This window comes from Xiphophorus couchianus, chromosome 15 (genome assembly GCF_001444195.1).
Source record: "Xiphophorus couchianus chromosome 15, X_couchianus-1.0, whole genome shotgun sequence".
NCBI lineage: Eukaryota > Metazoa > Chordata > Actinopteri > Cyprinodontiformes > Poeciliidae > Xiphophorus > Xiphophorus couchianus.
This window is the reverse complement of record NC_040242.1, coordinates 2,544,629-2,562,362: the sequence shown is the minus strand read 5'-3', so window position 1 is coordinate 2,562,362 and position 17,734 is coordinate 2,544,629. Positions and strand designations below refer to the sequence as shown.

Sequence of the window (17,734 nt, the reverse complement as noted above, 5' to 3'; positions counted from 1 at the left end):
GAGGTTTTGTGTTTGTTTCTTTTTCCCATTAAGGCGCCTTTAAGCACCCTGTGAATAATTAATGAGGAAACAAAAGAACCAGCTGACCTCATGATATTCTTCCTGGTTTTATCAAAACATTTTAGTCGTTTAATGACATTTAATAAACAAGACACAAAAACACAACATATGAGTTTCACTGAAACAAATTTCATCTAATATTCCCAATTACTTAATCTGATCATTTCTGTTTCTTGGATCAGTTTTTTAAATGATTTTTTTCACTTATTTCCTTCCTTCCATCCTCCCTTCCTTCTTTCCTTCCTTCCTTCCTTCCTTCTTTTCTTCCTTCCTTCCTTCCTTCCTTCCTTCCTTCCTTCCTTCCTTCCTTCCTTCCTTCCTCAGTTGAAATAAAAATAAATCAGAGTTCTGCAGAAATGCTTTATGTTGCCAAAGCTCCACCTGATCATTTCTGTTTCTTGGATCAGGTATTTTTATTTTTGGTGTTGAGCCACTGACTGAGCAGCGGGGGGTCTTCTGGCCCCCACAGCAGTGAATCAAAGCAGTCTTCATCCTCCTCCTCTTCCTCTCCTGTTGTTTCCTCCCGTCGGCCTGAAGCCACCCGAGCCGTCAGCTTCTGCAGCTCCTGTATGACGACCAGGACGTCCAGTTTGACCAGGGAAGCCTTCAGTGTTGCCGGGTTAAACGAGAAAGTCCGAATGAAGCCTCCAGCTCTGATTGGTGGAACATGTTGACCAATCGGAGGCTTCGCTTCCTGAACATGGAACCTCCAACGTTTTCTGTGAAGCAACATTTGACATGAGTTGAGTTTGACTTTATTGAACAAAGTGTAATAAACAAGTAAACAATGTTACATATGGAACTATATCTACATGTGGAGGAGTGAGGTTTTTGTAGGATCAATGATTTATTCTAACTCATTTATTAGATTGTTTTCCTGATTTAATGTGGCTGATATCTTTTACATTTTTTGATTCATGATCAGTTTAACGCGCATAAATTTGACTCAAGTTAGAATAGTTTTCCTCCCATCCTTCCTTTTTTCTTTGTTCACTTCCTTTATTTTTCTTTCCTTCCTTCCTTTATGACTTGTTCTCTATGTAGGCTAATTCTCCTTTTCTTTGTTTACTCTTGTAAACAAAGGAAGACTTGTTTGTCTTCCTTCTTTCTGTCCTTTGATACTTCTCTCTTTCTTTCTTCCTTTAGAACTTATTTCTATTTTTCCTTCCTCCCTTCTTTTCCTCCTTCCTTCCTACATTTGTTTACTCCCTTTCTTCCTTCTTTCCTTTAAAATCTAGCTTTCCTTTCTTCATTTACTTCTTGTCTTTCTTTCTTCTTTCCTTTGGTACTTGTTACTTATTCTGGGTAAATGCAACTAAAACAAATATGCTAGCCTAGCACATCAGGAGAAATGGGTCACACTATTTAGGCAGAGAGAAAAAGAAATCCTACAATGGCTCAAATTTTATGGAACTCCATTTTTGTGTACATTTTGTGAAGAAGGAAGTTGCGCTCTTGTTTTCTTCTGAGGTTTTCGTGTCTTTTGCTTCAGTGGTTCTTGATGCAGCGCCCCCACAGGCGAGGAGGGGAACAGGTTTTTCAATTAGGTTGGATTTGATGCAGCGCAGTGTGAAAGCGAACTGCCAGACTACCTGGTGGGAAAACGCCCCAAAAGCAGCCAAAGTCCCAAAAAAACTTCCAACAATATTTTGAAATCCAGCGCAATAAATCTGCAGATTACGAGAAAGTCTGGCTATTTGTACTGAAAGTATGAATTAGTAAGAAGAGAAACGTTTACCTGTAGATGTCTGGAAGCCTCCAGGAATCTGTAGATGGTCTGAATGTTGACCTTCTGCCCTGAGTACCGAGTACCGAAGAGGAAACCTCGTTCTCCATTTCATCTTGTGTTTCAGCGTTGTCTCGGTTTGTAACCTGAGGAGTATATTTCATCTGGCCTGATGAAAAACCTGTTTTCACCACGTTCATCTTTGAGTATGAGCCGAGTATCCAGTGTAAAGTCTCATCAGGTGGAAGATATCTTTTTGTCTTTTCATGATGCATTTTTGAAGATTTTTTATTTTTCTGTTGAAAGTTGTGATCTTTCAGCTTGGGGAGTGAAGGAACAGGTGTTGAGATGTTAGCATTGAAGCTAGTTTGGACATTTCGTTGTGTCTGATAGGTTTTGCCTCTTAGACCATCAACAGCTGTGTAATCCATCAAATCGACCAGATCACTGATCAGCCCCTTCTTTACTGATAAGTCGGTTCGGCAGTCCAGAGCCAGTGACGGGTTGTGGTTGACCTCCAGAAGCCAGGGTCTGAACTTACTATCAATGAGGATGTCAAAGCCGAAAAGCTCCACGCAGTTCGGACAGTTCGGTACCGACCCAGTGATGGAGAGGAGCGTCAGCGTGACGATGTTGTTGATCCTCTGCCACAGAAACAGCTCATTAATGTTCTGGTTCTGGAGGAAATACCTGAACTTGCTCATAGTCCACTTACACCCCGAACCGACCTGTCCTTTCTGGGTTTTATAGAAGGGACCGAACTTATTGATGCTGGTGTTGGTGAGGTGAGCGAACACGTTAGACAGAGAGGACAGGTTGTATTTCTCTGTGGCGAAGCGCACCAGCGCCTCCTGGTGGATGTAAACAGTAAGTGGATGGAAGCTTTTCACACACACGTAAATCCTCAGGTCAAACTTGTACCCTGATATCAGCAGGGGGTTGCTGATATACCGCTGCACCACGACAGAGCAGTTGTAGACCAAGTCTTTCATGTCCCGGAAGAGGAAAATACCTCGACCTCTGGAGAGGTCAACGGGTTTACAAATCCAACAAACTGATTGTTCTCTGTTAGGAAGCAGCTTGTATTCAGCCAGGAAACTGGTGTATTCGTTGGGAAGGATGAAGGTTGTCGGACTGAAGTTGTAGAGAGCTGAACCAAATGTTGCCTTCATTCTCCTCAGGTTGCGAACCAGTGAGTCCTTTCAAAAGAAGTTAAGAGAGCATCATTTAGTTTTTCATCATTTCTGTTCTGTTTCATTATCATTTTATTCAAACAGACAGCAGCTTGTAAAAAGCCATTAGTAAAGCTAATAAATTTTATATTTGGGCATATTTCTGTTGAGATAAACACATTTTGGACATTTTTCAATTAAACTCATAATAAAACTCTTAAAGGTGACCTATTATGCTTCCTTGAACAGATTAGGCCTGTGGGTTAAACAAAACATGTTCATTACCATTTTTAGTCTGCCCAGTTCTGCCTATTTTGAGCTATTTTAGGGTCTCTGTCACTTTAAATCCAAATAAGAAACAGATGCACAATTATACAACCGTACATCTTTGCAAAACAGAAGCGGAGCCTCCTGCACATTCAACAAGAATCCAGCAAGTGGTTTCTGGATGTTCAGTCAACAACAAAACTCTTGTCTTTCCCCTTTTTGAATTAATAAATCTGTTGGAGGTTCAAAAGTTGTACAGTGACTGTTTAATATCACACCTACAGGTGAATTAGTGGAAATGTGGAAATGTAATCTATGCAAAATAACAGTAATTGTATATCAAAGCATCACCTTTCGCGTGATGCCAGCAGTTTTGGGATGGTGATTGAGGCGTTGCCATGGCAGCAGGCTGTGATATTCTGAGCTGTGAAACTCTGACCCCCTCCAGTAGAGGTTCCAGTCTCTGTCCTCGCGTTCCCATTTGTCATATTCTTTCCATCCTCGTTCCAGGAGCACTTCCCTCACCTACGACAGCGCGTTAGGGCCATCGGAGATACAACAAAAGGAATAAATTTCCACTAAAACCCAATAAATTTTCTGAATAATCTCAATCTTTCAAATTTTCTGGTAAAAACAAGGACATTTCTGAGCTCCAAAACTGAATATTTGCAAGAAAAAAACAAAACATTTTTAGACTAATCTCAGAAATGTTTTAGAATAGATATAGAAATTTCTGAGTTTGAAAAGTCCAAAGTTTCTGAATTATTTCTAGAAAAAAGTCAGAATTTTCTTAGTTGAAGAAGGAGAAAGTTCTCAACTTTTAAAACTAAAATTTTCCAGAAGTCAAAAATCTTTGACTTTTCAAACTCAGAAATTTCAAAAGTTTTCTAAACAATTTCTGAGATTTCAAAGGTTTTGATTTTTTTCTAGCAAATTTTCAACTTTTCAAACTCAGGATATTTTTTCTTTCTTTTTGGAAGATTTCTGAGATTAATCTCAGAATTCTTAAAATTTTTCTTGCAAATTTTCTACTTTTCAAAATTTCAGCGTTTTTTTCTTGAAACTTTCTGAGATAAATCCCAGAATTTCTGAAATTTTTCTCAGAGATTTTCTCATACATTTGTTTTCTATCTGCAGTGGCCTTAATAAGCCGTCATACTCACCAGTTGTGGACCTCGGTCATGCAGTCTGAACACCAGCGACGCAGCCATGCAGCTTCAGGAAGTGCAGCAAGGAGCAGAAAACTAGACACTCTCCTGTATTAAACATGGTTTTTTTAGTGCATGATTGTTCAGATATACATATTTAAGCCCATAATTTTAAAAAGTGTAAGCTAAAGATGCTCCTTCTCTGGCTTTAGATCAAGAACTTGTTGGAATTTTAATATTTGGTAGTTATTAACAAGTAGTCGGGTTAAAAATAAACAACGCAGACGTTCCTCTGGGCACCATTTTAAAGCTCTCATAAATGTTAAGCTGCATTCAGCATTTACAAACAATGCAGTTAACATTTAACCCGGCCTGGCTGCTTGTTCTTGTGTGAGCTGAAACATTCCGGTTGTAAATCTGAGACGGCCAAACAAACCCAACACTTTGTTGACCCATCAGCACCGAGAGAAGGGTGAGAGTGCATCAATTATCCATTAGCTGAAAATATGTATTGCAATTCAAACTGATGTTCACAAATACAGTGATAAACAGCCCAGGCATCATTTATGCTAAATGTGAATCTCAGATTTGATGTTACTCTTGTTTGTTACATAAAAATTTTTAAATAGGCCAAAAACGTTTACATTTTCCCTTCATTTCCAAAGCAAAAACAGATAATTTCATCTTACCTTTGTATAAAGTACTCAGAATAAAAGTAGTTTTGTCCTTTTATGTCGAGGTCTTGTCTTTCAGCGAGTTGTTGATAAGCTGTCAGTTCTCTGAGCTCCACCTACTCACAAAATGCGGCATCAATTGTCTGAACCATGTCAGAGTCATCAGTTCCTGAGAAGCGGCTCTGATGACAAAACCTGGAAGGTCTTTAATAACGAAAAGCTGAAGCAAAAAGCTCTGAAATATGTAGAGATATAAACATGCTTGCTCTGTTTTGGGTTTTATGTTACGAATGTTTCAGTTGAATTTTAATATAAAACAAATGTAACCTGAATAAACAAAACAAGCCTTTTTAAGAGGCTAATAAAAAAAGGAAGAAAATAACTATATAAATCAGACAGGAACCTAAGTGACATGATTAGTTATTGATTCATTCACTTGTCAAAACTAAAGAAATTGCATCTGTTTTGATGTATTGCATTGTCTACTTTCTTAGTAATCTCTCATCTTTTTAGTACGTTGGGCTTTAAGTCTATTCTCATTATTTTAGTAATTTAACCGTTAAAGTAACTCTTTGAAAGTTCCCAACCGTTTTTATGTTTTCTCTATTTTACAATAATTACTCACTGTGGTTTATTAGAGTCCCAGACCATTAGGAACTGTCAGTGGTAATGGCATTGTTCCCTTCTGTTCTTTGTGTTTTTTAGATTATGCCATGCTTAGTTGTTTTTATATATGTATCTTTTAGCCTGTTTCGTGTCAGATGTTTTATTTACTCATTTTCTTGGTTCTACAGGTTTTCTAGTCATCATGCCTTGGAGTGACTTGTGAAACTGAACCCAGCTTTTTAGAAATTGTGGTTAATCACAGGTAACAGTTGAGGTAATCCATGATGAAAATAAATCTAATCTTTATTTAGATCAGATAAAGATTCTCTGACATTTCTCTATGAATTACTAGAAACAGTTGCTGTTAACCAGCTCATGTCTCAGTTGAAGATCTTTAACCTTTAGTCCGGCTTAGTAAAAGCTAACAATGATCTCTGAAGTGTTAATGTTCTATGATAGCCCTACTTTATCTCCTTGAAAGCACATCTTTGATAAACTGGCACCTTTGGGTCTGCATTGGACTTGTTCTTTTGTCTAATATGTCATTCTTGATCAGGATAGACAAATTCTCTTTGGGCTATTGGGCACATTAGTGGCTAGGAGTTTATCCTGCAGTTGGTGGCTTACAGGTTCAAACTCCTGCTCCATCCAAGTTCTGTTCTTGGACAAGCTTCTTGGCCTCTTCATCCTCCTTGCCTGCTAGAGTTGGTCCCATTGCGCCTTTTTATGGCAGTCTCCTTTCAGAGTGCCTGAGGACAGCTGAGGCTTACCACCATCAGTATTTGTATAGATCAATGACTGAAAGTATTTATACTTTGTGTAAAGGGCTTTTGAGTGCTCTGAACTTGATAAGCACAATACAAGTAAAGACCATTGACAGACCACAAGTTTTCTTTAACCTGTGAGGTTCCACAAGGGTCAGTTCTGGACCCAAGCTGACAATCAAAAGCCTGGTCGTGTAGATGCCTGTAGGTGAGTAAAAATCAGCATCTCAATGTTCTTCTTAGGCCTTCTAATGAGCCATTATTTGATCCAGGTGCATTAAACCACCTGGAGAGAACTAAAGCATGCATGGTGCCAGCCCTCAAGGACCGACTTTGGGCACCACTGGACTAGGGTGATAAAGTGTGTACTAGATTTGGTAAGAAATCCTACCACTCTCTGAATTTCTTGCAATTAATATTAGTTCAGAAATGTTTAAAGAAGTGGGGATGAAAAGGTCAAAGCTCAATGAGGAGTAGAGCTCTCATTGTGAGACGGCACGTAGTCTGAACCTGCTACAACAGAATATTTGAAGTCAAAATTCATCTTTAGGCAGTTATACAAACTAGAACCTCTGCCAGGTTTAGAAATTGGTACCAATTTAAAAAAGTTATAATTTTAGTCATTAACAATAGCACAGTATCCTTGATACTCAATGCTTTCTTCTAAAGTATGATTTGAAGTTTGATGATACAGTTAATGTACAAAGGTGGTATCTCCTAGAAAACTAAGGTGAAGCAGAAGTTCTTTGATCTTTACCTGCTGACAAGCAGCCAACCCACAGCAACATCAACCAATGAGCCATTCTCCATTTACTAAAAAGAAGATGCCTTATGTTTCTAGGCCACATGCTGTTCTTAAATAAGCTCAGTTGGTGTCAATCAACTCAAGTTGGGATCATTTCCACTAATTAAGTTGTGTCTAAACTCAAACGCCAAGGGTTTTTGAGGCACAGTAATGAATAATATGTCTTAAGGGAGCAGCAATTTTATAAAGCCAAAAAAAGTTAGTCATTTGAGTTTCAGTATGTTTTACCATTTTTATTTGGGGTTTTATATATCAGGTGAAATAATTTACTGATACTTATAGGGCTGTTTAATGCGATCATTACCAGGTACTAATTTAAAAACCTAACATGATGCAATAATATAGAAAAACAGAAAGAAATTCAAGGCTGTTTAGAAAGTCTAGCTATGCCATTTGGCACAGCGTGTTTCTACAAGATGGCCGCTAGATGGCGGTAGAGAACTCAAACTGTCCCCTTTCTGTGGCCGTTCATTCAGAAACACCAACCTCTAAAAAATGTGCCTTCATGCTGTTAAGAGTGCGTTTTAAAGGGTCCGAGTGAAATAACGCAGTAGGAGTCCTTCCATGAATGTACATTATTAAATGAGTTTCATTCATGCTGCATTCAGAAACTACAGAAAACAGCAAATACTGGCTAAACTTTAGGTTTTTTTGTCATAATTTAATGTCAAATTATTTTAAAGTTATGCTCTGATTTCCAGCATGTCTTCTGCCAAGATTCCTGAATAGTACAGAATCCTATTTAACTTTCAAGAGTCATTGTTATGGAAACAAATGCATTTTTTGTTTCATACGGTAGGTCTCTGTTACTGTCTCAATTAGCCATAGTACACTTTAAGCAACTCAACCAAGTTATATCTCTTCTTTTAAATTGTCACTGTTGTTCATGCCTGTTTGCAATATTAATTCCAGTATAAAAAGGCAAGAATAAAATCACAATTAAAATGTTACTGTAAAGAAAATAGATCCAATATCTATTTCCATTCTATCTACTATCATATCTCTTTTTGAACTTAACTATTATTTAAAACGCACATAATGTAGACGTGGGTTTGAATATAGAGAAAATGCTTCTCCTTTGAATTTTAATTATTTGTTTTTATTTACAAACCTTAATCTAAATATTACTTGTAGTTATAATGAGACTTGCATTGTTGTTTTCATTCATTTTACTTCAAATTGTAGCTGTTGTGATTTTTTTTTCTTCAAATTTCTTATTAACGACAAGTGGTCTCATTAATTGTTTACATTATAGATTTTACTGTCAATCAAGCTAGTTGAAATCAATTTGTAACATGTTCTGTCCATGAGAGATGTTAGCCAATTACCAACACAAGAGGACTAACCGATCTATAAATGGTATTTTAATTCCAAAATTACTCAACACACCATACGGAAATGGAAATGGTGACGTTTGTGCTTTTAGTGGTTTGGACATTAGTTTTCCTACTGGCCGCGAACGCCTCTACAGTCAGCACCTCCGAGTCATGTGACGTCCTGTCATGTGATTCAGTCACTTCCTACTGATTCGGTTCAGAACCGATACTCTGCTGTATCATGTCGTCTTAATTCGGCTCCACGTTCGGGGTCCAGCTGAATAGAAACATGTTTTTCCAGGATAAACCGACCCAACGCCGGCCTCTGAGGCTGGTTCTGTGGCTGTGCATCGGTTTGGGATGTTTTTTGGTTCGGTCCGGAGCAGAAAAGGTCCGCAGCAGCTTGTGGTACCAGGACCTCTGCAGGTAACAAGCACACCTCCTCCAGAATCAGACCGGCGTTACAACGCATTAAACGGCCTTATTTCCTAGTTAAACCCCTCGGCTTACCATTTAAACCGGGTTATCTCGGCGTTAGCTGACGCTAAGTCGCTTTCCCCCGGACTCGTTCAAATGCTAGCATCGCAGCACCTTTGACATTTATCTCCAGCTAAAAGCAGCTCTTTGTTTTCGAAACAGAACCAACTTTTAGCTCCGGCGGTACCGCTTTCAGTCGGTTAAACTGGACGGCAGCGGTTGAGATGGCAGCGGCGGTTGACGCAGAAGCTCTGCTGGTGGGAGGTGAAGGGGCCAGACTGACCACATTTTCCGAGCACATTTTAAAGTGCTATTGATCAATAGTTCGTGGGTATTACATTTACTTTTGCCATATTTTGTCCATAAATATATATAAATCTAAAAAAAATCTACTTTAATAGACATTTAATACAGAAAATATAAATAGAAAATCAATAAAAGTTAAACTTCTGACTCTGTTATTGCGTATTTGTTGATGACATCACAAGAGGCGCTGATCATCCTGCGTTAATTGACATGATGGCGGACAAACTGCACAGTAGCGCTGCTGCCTTGCAGCAAGAAGGTCCTGCAAAGTACATCTTTGATGCGATGCATGCCAGGAAAATATTTGGAAAGTTTGATGTACTTTAATGGCTGCATCACAATATTCAAAAATAATATTGCAATAAATGGTTTTTATGTGCGTCACTTTGTTTGCTGAAGAAGCTAACATGAAGCTGAGATGTGTAAAATTTTAAAAATTGTTTGTCTTCAGGCATAAATGAAACCGCTGTATGCTTTGCTAACATTGTGGTATTGTTTTAGAGATGTTTTTTTAGATGTTTAGAGATTGTAAAATATTTAACATAAAATTACTAAAAAGTCAATTTTGAAAATGATTACAAAAGTACTTTGAAGGAAAATGTGGGACGTTTTTAGGCTTTTGCGTTGTGTTTTTATTGCAGTCAGCATAAAAGATGCAAAACATCTGAGACTAAATATTTGCTTTTCTGCACTGGAGCTCTGTCAGTGCAGCTGTTGTCTAAATATTGACTCAGTAATAAGACAGGAATGATAACCAGTAACCTGAATGGTCACACTGGCTGCTGTTTGTTTCCTGGTTTTGTCACTTCACTAAAGAAAAATAATTAACCTCAATCCGGTTTTAATTGCAGAACATTTTATTGAAGATGTTGGATGTTTTGCCCCTTTTTCTTCACATTTTTATTAACTAAATATTGATTTCAATTCTTTCCTAATTAATTCTGTCTTATCTGCCTTTCAGCTATAAATGGGAGGCTGTAGACCTGGACAACAAAGTGAAATACACCATAAAGCTTTGTGAGTCTTCGCCACTGACCAGCTGTGGCTCCAGCACTGCAGTTTGCGCCCAAAGCCTCAGCGGTGATGTCAAGTACTCGGTCGGTGAGTACAGTCCAGTAAGGAGGAAGAAAGCGCTTTGGTTTTGTTCGGTGGTATATCGGACTGAACTACGTGGAAAAGTGTCTGCATTTGGTTGAATGTTGCAGGTCGGAGCTTAATTTGGGTCATAGTTCCGTCAGATATACTTTTAGCCATGTTCGTATGGAGAGTGAAGCGTGCCAAATTGCAAGAAATAATTGACGTATGAAATAACTATTTAAATGTCATTAATTTAAAAAAATAAATACAGAATTAAATATAGAATTAATTATATGTGCCTCAATAAAATTTATTCATTTAATTTTAAAAACTAGACATAACTATTTTATTATTAAATAATTTATGTCATATTCTTGTCCTAAAGCACACAATGAATTAATTTAAACTAAGGCTGCAACCAGAGATTATTTAAGTATTTTTTCTTTTTCTGTTTTGGTTTAATCCTTGCGCTGAATATGTAGTTTTTTCAGCAAAAGGTTTTTTTGAGTCTGTATTCTTCAGTTGATGATTAATTGGTTATTATTTTAATAATAATTACAATTAATCGTTTCAGCTCTAATTTAAACTGTCAGCTTTGCCCATCAAAACTCAGTGGGTGGGATTAGGATTAGATAAATTGCGAAGGGCTGACCGGTCTGCGCGACTAAAAAGGTTGGGGACCGCTGATATAGACAGATTACGACAATTAAAACTCAAAATCGAAATATCAAAGCATCATTCTGTAAAACATAATGGAAATTTCTTTAAAACTTTTCTGTATTTTCATCTAAACTGAAACAGTTTTAAGTGTTTTAGGAGTTCCTGAGGGTTTTTATTTAATGTGACTGAAACTTAACAGACATCAATAGATTAATGAAAACATGCAGAAATATAAGAAGATCTTCTTGTTTTTGTTTTATCCAAAATATTATGGTTGATACAACATAGATTTAGAGTCGCATCAAGGAAAGAAAAAATAGACTATAATAATATCACAAGAAGAAAATCGTACAACAAATTAATGTTACGAGAATAAAGTTGTTATATTACAACATCTTTCTCAAAGTATTAAAATGTTATTATTGTAATATGATCTATGGATTATTGACCACAACCTGTTTCACATGTTTAAATTTAAAATTGAATTTAAACATGTGAAAATGGCTGAACGCCATAGTTTTTATGATGATATTTCATACCCAGATGCTTTGTTTGTACCAGAAATATCCTCCTTTAGAAAAACTCTCTTCTTTTGATGTCCCAGAAATGTAGAAATCTTTACTTTTTACACACAAGAACCATGAAATGAGAGTTTTGTTACAATAATTTTTGCATAAGAACCTTGCAGTAATCCTCCTTAATGTTGAGAGTAAAGCATTGATCAGTGTTTTCTCATGCTGTGTGTTTCTCACTGAGTGTGAGGTGAAATTTATGTTTTTATGTTTTTCATGCCGCCTGACAGCGCGCTCAGTCTTACTGTCGACAACAGGAGGTTTTATTGCTGACTGAACTATTGATCTGATGCTGTATGGATCAGTTTGTTGGTGCTTCATCGGAGATCTGATCTCTGTGCTGAACAGGCAGAGTCCCTCCTCCTCCTCCTCTTCCTCCTGTTTGTCAGCAGCATCCTCATCTCCTTCACTGCAAAAACACAAAATCTTACCAAGTATTTTTGGTCTAGTTTCTTCTGAAAATATCTTATTGTAATTGAAATAATCCAAAACTAACTTTCTAGTAACTTTTCAGCAACATATAAGAGCTTGTTTTCAGTAAATAATTCCTTAATATTGATGAAAAAGACTCAGTTCCTCTGGCTGATTATTTTACTTACAAAAAGATATTGTTCCCTTGTTATCGGCAAATTAATCTGCTAGTGGAACTGGTGCGTTTTCAGGAATTATTGACTTAAAACAAGCTTTTTTTCTCTGCTTCCTTCCTGAAGGAGGATGTTGCACCCCTACTGCTGCATGAAAGTTTTGAAAAATGTATTCCGTTTTAGCTGAACTACATTTTGGTTTCACTCTGAGTAAGAATACAACCCTGGATGGGCCTCCAACTACAATTTTAGTTTATTAGACATTTACTGGTTCACATTGGGCCAGTTAGGTTTGCATAACTTAATCCAAATCTATTTATTTTTTATTCTTGAACTGCAGCGCTAATGGTGACAGCATGTTGGAGCATCGCTGCTACGTTTATTCTCATTTGTTCTTTTTCTAAACGATGACTTTTTTTTTTTGGTTGAGGTGTTTTATGTTTGGATAATTATTCCCTCTGGCTGTGCAGCTGGAAAGATTTTTGCTCTGACTTTTTTTTTTTTTATTTTCAGACAGTTGTTATAATGTGTAACCATAGCAACAAGGTTTTGCAACTGAGAGCAGCTAATTAGCATCTCTAAAGCTCCAATAATACCTGAACTGCGACCTCAAATCACAGAGGAGTTGGAAAGGAGGCTTCATGGATGCAGATGCATAATAAGTAAAAATCCTTTCTCCTATTCTGCTGTCTCTTCACTTCATTTTCTAACCATTCAGGCAGATTTAAAGAGGAGAGGCAAAAGCAAAGGACCTGGAAGAGCAGCTTGCTAACAATTGATTGTGTCATCCAGAGTGTGTTTCTGGTTGACACTCTGTTATTGAGCTGTTAGCATGTCATAACAGTCATGAGACTGTCATACACCTACAGTCTTCAGTCAGAGGCCTCTTCAGATGCAGTTGCAACACTGACAGCTACTCCATCCACGTCTGAGTTGCAATAAGCAATTAATTAATTAATTGCATGATAAATTAAAATGAGTTTGATTTCCATTCTGATGATCAATAATTTTTGAAGGGAAGTTTTGTTTAATCTTTTTGTTTTCAGTTCTGTGTGGTTTTTGTTTAATTTTTATTTATTGTTTTTGGTTGTTGAGTTTTATTTGTTATATTTAAAATATCTTCAAGTGGCAGTGTGAAGTGTTCTTCACAAAATTAAAGTTGATTGCTCTTGTATTATTATGCTATTTTCTTTATATTTGAAAATGCTACTAAAACAATTTTATCATTTATCGCAATAATTTCTGGGACAATTAATCGTCCTGCAAATGTATCGTGTCAGGCTAAGCTAGTTATGACTGCATTTAATTTTAGGATAAATAAAGTAATTTTGAATTAAATTTAATCTCCCTGATATATGAAATCATTCAGTGTTTCTTTTGCTGATTTTAAAATATGTCTGAGCTAAAAAAGAAAACTGCAGCTAATGTTTCACAGGACACTTCCTTTATTCTTCTGCTGACCTCTTTGGCTGCCAGACTGAGTTATTTCAGGCTAAAACGACAGCTTGTCCTGCAGCCGGAGGTCACAAAAGTCCCCTTGTTGAATATCTGATATCAGAGTCGCTCTGTAACAAGGAGCCGTGTAGCTTTAAAGACAACACACGGTTTCACTTGCTTTAAAATCAAGTGAAAACTTGTGCAGTTGTTGGTTTTTATTATAGTTTATTTTAGTGCATTGAGGAAGTGCTCTTATGTAAAGAGGAAGAATGAGTAAGTGGTGACCAAGCAGCAGAGAGGTCAGATGATTTGGAGTTAAACAACTGTGACTGACTTCTCACATGACCCCTGAACGCATCAGCAGCTCACACAGACACAGAGCTGCTAGCTTGAGGCTTTATCTGCTCAGCAGTTTTACTACGATAAGGCACTAAATTATCCGACTCATTGTATTCCAAAGGCTAAATTAGAGAAGTTAAACTAACAGTGAGTTCAAGGAATCACGTGAGTTTTCTCAGAACTCAGGGAAGTAAAATCCAGACAGAGACTTTAGGCTGCATGTTTTATACCCTCAGGTCGAAACATGTCAGATAGTTTCTGTAAAATCTGATGCAACCTTTTCTGTAGCTGTGCTTTAAAAAAAGAAAACATTCCAAAAACAAACAGACTGAATAGGAAATGATTTAATTTCTCCCAGCTTCTTTCTGTTTACCTTCTAATCACTTTTGCGTCGTGTTTCTTCTGCATTAGATGTGATCTTGTTGCAAAGGATGCAGTTTTTGGTGAATTTTTTTAATTCAATCTTTCTTACAAAATAATTCTGTTTGCATTCAAATATTAAACAAATTTACTTCATCACAATAATTATTCAGTGTTCACTTTTTATTTTTGTTTTTTTTATCATGTAAAGCGCTTTGATCTTTATAAGGTTGCTGAAATGTTCTAATCTATACCAATACATTTGATTGAATTTAGGTCCAGAATGTAACAGAAGAACATTAGCGAAGTTAGATATTAACGATGTTAAAATATGAAATGTTTTACGATATATTAAAATAAAGCAATAAAGGTCCAGTTTTTCTTATTGAACTGATACCAGTACATAAAAAATGCCTGAAATTGTTACATATTAATGATGATCTACGGTGCGTTGCTAATACAGGTTTCAGTTTTTCCTGTTCTTCCTTATCTCCTGTAGTTTGTAGGTTTGTCGGTCATCTGGTTGCTTGGTTACATTCCTTTTATTGTTGTCTTGTGATAGCAGCCTATCTTGACCCAGAGTTCACACAAACAAACACATAAAATCACTGAAAATATTCACTCAGTCACAAGGAAAAACATTTGTTTTTTTCTCATATGAAGCTCAGGTGTTCCAGTTTTTTTTTATCCATCTGTAAATTCTCTGCCAATAAATATCAAATATTTTTTTTTTTTTTTTAAATCACTGGCCTGCTGTCAGTTTTTAAAACTCGAATCCAGGCAGCGCCGAGCTTTTCCCACAGCGGACAGTTTTTCCTTTCCGGTTGAGTATTGACATGAAAAATGAAAACTGCTCTGACCCTGCAGTCAAAATAAACTTGGCGGTTGGGAGTTTGAGACATTAATCTGTCTTAACTGTTTGTTTGGAGATAAAAACTAATGGTGAAAATGAATAATTTTAGCAGATAAAACAGCGTGCTGACCCTGTCCTCATTTACTCTGCAGGTGACCTTTCCCTGCAGAAGCTCTCCGGCACCGTGCTGGATTACAACGCCACCGACACATGCCCGGGAGGAACCAACCCGGTTCAAACCAGCATCAACTTCCAGTGTGGGAAAACCATGGTAAGATCCATGGCGACCGGTCTGACGGCGACCAGTTTCTTCCTGAACAGGGGATGTGTAATAATCAGGATATATGGAAGTGACTGGCTGGTATTGTGTGTTATTCTCGTCTGTTCCTGACGTCAGCAAACACCTGCTCTGCGCAGCTGTTTTGTTCTGGCAGCCTAACGACAAACCCTGCATGCGTTTTAATCCATCTACAGATATGCAAACAAAAATTCTGCAGCATTTCAATGTAAAGGAAACTTTATTTTTCTTCTTGAACAGGTTCGGTTAGCAAAATTAGATAAAAAAAGATGCAAATGTAACATTTTTGCCTTTAAGAATTATAATAATTTCTGGGGTATAAAAACACTTTAAAGGTGACCTGCTCTTCCTATTTGCTGTGCAAAACATGTTCATTACATTTTTCGCACAAAATCATTCTTGGATAATGAGATTTTATTCTCTGCTCATTTCCTAATTGTTGAGCCTCCAGCTCAGCATTTACACTCGCACATGAAAATGGCTGCGAACAGATTCGCAGTTATATAACCGTAAATCTTTGAAAAGTAAAAGTGGAGCCTCCTGCACAACAAACAAGGAAATTCTAGATGCTCAGTCAACAGAAAAAACACTTGTCTTTTCCAGCAGCCATTGTACAGAGCATACAGCAGTAAAACCAGCTGACCAAACATGCTGGAGCTCCATCTGGGTTGTTAGGTAACGGCGCAGTGCCTGATGATTTGTGATGTTACATTCAGTTTTTTGAAATTCCACACACAAAAAAACATGACGTTATTGCCAAAAAAGTTGAAATAAGTGTTTTCAGAAGCAGCAGAAACGGAAATAGAACAAAAACGTGCGACCTTTGAAATTCTGTAGAATGAATGCAGAACAATGGGTGTCTGCTGATCTGATCACTGTTCTGCGGTTTTGTGTGTGTGCTCGCGTGTGTGTGTGAAAGAAAGAGGGAGAGTTGCTGTAGCTTTGGCAGTGATGTCACTTCCTGTCGAGTCACAATGAGAGCAGTTCTGTTTCCGAAGACAAGGGGCTTAGCAGGTTATTATGTCTGAAAACAAGAAATGAAACTCAATAGCAAAAGAACAATGAAATGATAAAAAGGGAAGATTATACTGACAAACTTGTTAGCCAAGTTCAGCGTCTCAACTTTTTAAATATTTATTTGACTTGTTGGGCTTCAATGTTTGATTCTGCACAATTTTTCAATGCAATGATGTTTCTTTATTATTTTGCGTTGGCTGATATACTCCTCTGACTGAACAAATTAAAGTTGTTTTTACATGTTTGACCAAACTTCTGAAACTGTTGGTGTGTTTATGTGAGCTGTACTGGTGCAGAGTTAGGAAATACATTTTTAATCAGTACATTTATATCTATGTTTTAAAAAAAGAAACGTTTTAAATAAATTCAGCTGTTTTTCTGTATTTGATGTCAGTCGATACTAAACCTAAGATTTCGGTGTCAGAAGTGAAAAAAGTGGACTCTGTGTGTTTTTGTTTGTGATGGTAGGTTTGTGGCAATCCTTGCAAACATCAAGATGAGTTTGTATCCAACCAAAGAGCTGCAGAGCTCAAATATTCACATATACCAGGAAATTGTAGCTACAGAAAAAGTTTATTAAAAAATAAAACTCAAAAGATGTTTTTTCTTGGTAAGTAAAAGCAGATAAACTCCATGTACTTTAGGTCACACAGGAAACTTATGACACATTTTTCCGAAAAGTCACCCACCCAGTAAAAAGCCAATGTCCTTTACATTGTTTTCTGCTTGTTTATAACGAAACTGTTTTTTTTCACACTTCTGTCTAACAGGGCACCCCAGAGTTTGTGGCTCTGTCTGAATGTGTTCATTACTTTGAGTGGAAGACCTACGCCGCCTGCAAGAAGGACAAATTCAAACCACACAAAGAGGTAGGAGTCCTGACTGATGGTCCTGCTTGTAGGTTTCTGAGAAACCGCATTTTTCTGCAGAAACAATTAGTCAGCTGACAGAAAGCGAAGCTTCCACATCCCATGAAGTGCTGCTGTTTGTGCTGCGCAGCAGAAAACCTGTCACATGCTGTCACCGTGAAATGAATTTACGTTGCGTTACTGCAAACATTTCAGTCACAAATTACTTCTGTTTTTTTTTTGAACTTCTGTTAAAAGTTCACCGACGTAACCAAAACATTTGCAACCGGTTAGGACTCAAACAATTAATCGTGTGATGAATCAGTTATGGAAATAATCATCAACTGATTTAGTAATTGATTGATAGT

At 37.2% G+C, this 17,734-nt stretch overlaps 2 protein-coding genes across 2 annotated transcripts in view; one reads left to right on the top strand and one right to left on the bottom strand.

The window, feature by feature from the left end:
• Positions 1-349: 349 nt before the first annotated feature.
• Positions 350-5,141, bottom strand: ttll2 (tubulin tyrosine ligase-like family, member 2). The gene is made up of 5 exons (XM_028039663.1): positions 5,063-5,141; positions 4,389-4,481; positions 3,577-3,750; positions 1,799-2,985; positions 350-779 (listed from the first exon to the last, which is right to left on the bottom strand). The coding sequence occupies exons 2-5, from the start codon at positions 4,434-4,436 to the stop codon at positions 464-466; spliced, it is 1,725 nt and encodes a 574-aa protein (XP_027895464.1). The 5' UTR covers positions 4,437-4,481; positions 5,063-5,141; the 3' UTR covers positions 350-463.
• A 3,590-nt stretch (positions 5,142-8,731) lies between these two features.
• igf2r (insulin-like growth factor 2 receptor) overlaps positions 8,732-17,734 on the top strand; it is a 42,679-nt gene continuing 33,676 nt past the window's right edge. The window contains exons 1-4 of the mRNA XM_028040054.1: positions 8,732-8,964; positions 10,283-10,422; positions 15,356-15,474; positions 17,289-17,387. Of these exons, the coding sequence (XP_027895855.1) occupies positions 8,828-8,964; positions 10,283-10,422; positions 15,356-15,474; positions 17,289-17,387 (495 nt within the window). The 5' untranslated portion in view covers positions 8,732-8,827. The remainder of the gene's footprint in view (positions 8,965-10,282; positions 10,423-15,355; positions 15,475-17,288; positions 17,388-17,734) is intronic.

Coding starts and splice junctions, on each gene's coding strand:
- ttll2 (XM_028039663.1), bottom strand. CDS start 4,436: ATGGCTGCGTCGCTGGTGTTCAGACTGCATGACCGAGGTCCACAACTG. Junction 3,751..4,388: donor ATGACCGAGGTCCACAACTG/GTGAGTATGACG, acceptor GCGCTGTCGTAG/GTGAGGGAAGTGCTCCTGGA. Junction 780..1,798: donor AGGCTTCCAGACATCTACAG/GTAAACGTTTCT, acceptor GTTGCTTCACAG/AAAACGTTGGAGGTTCCATG.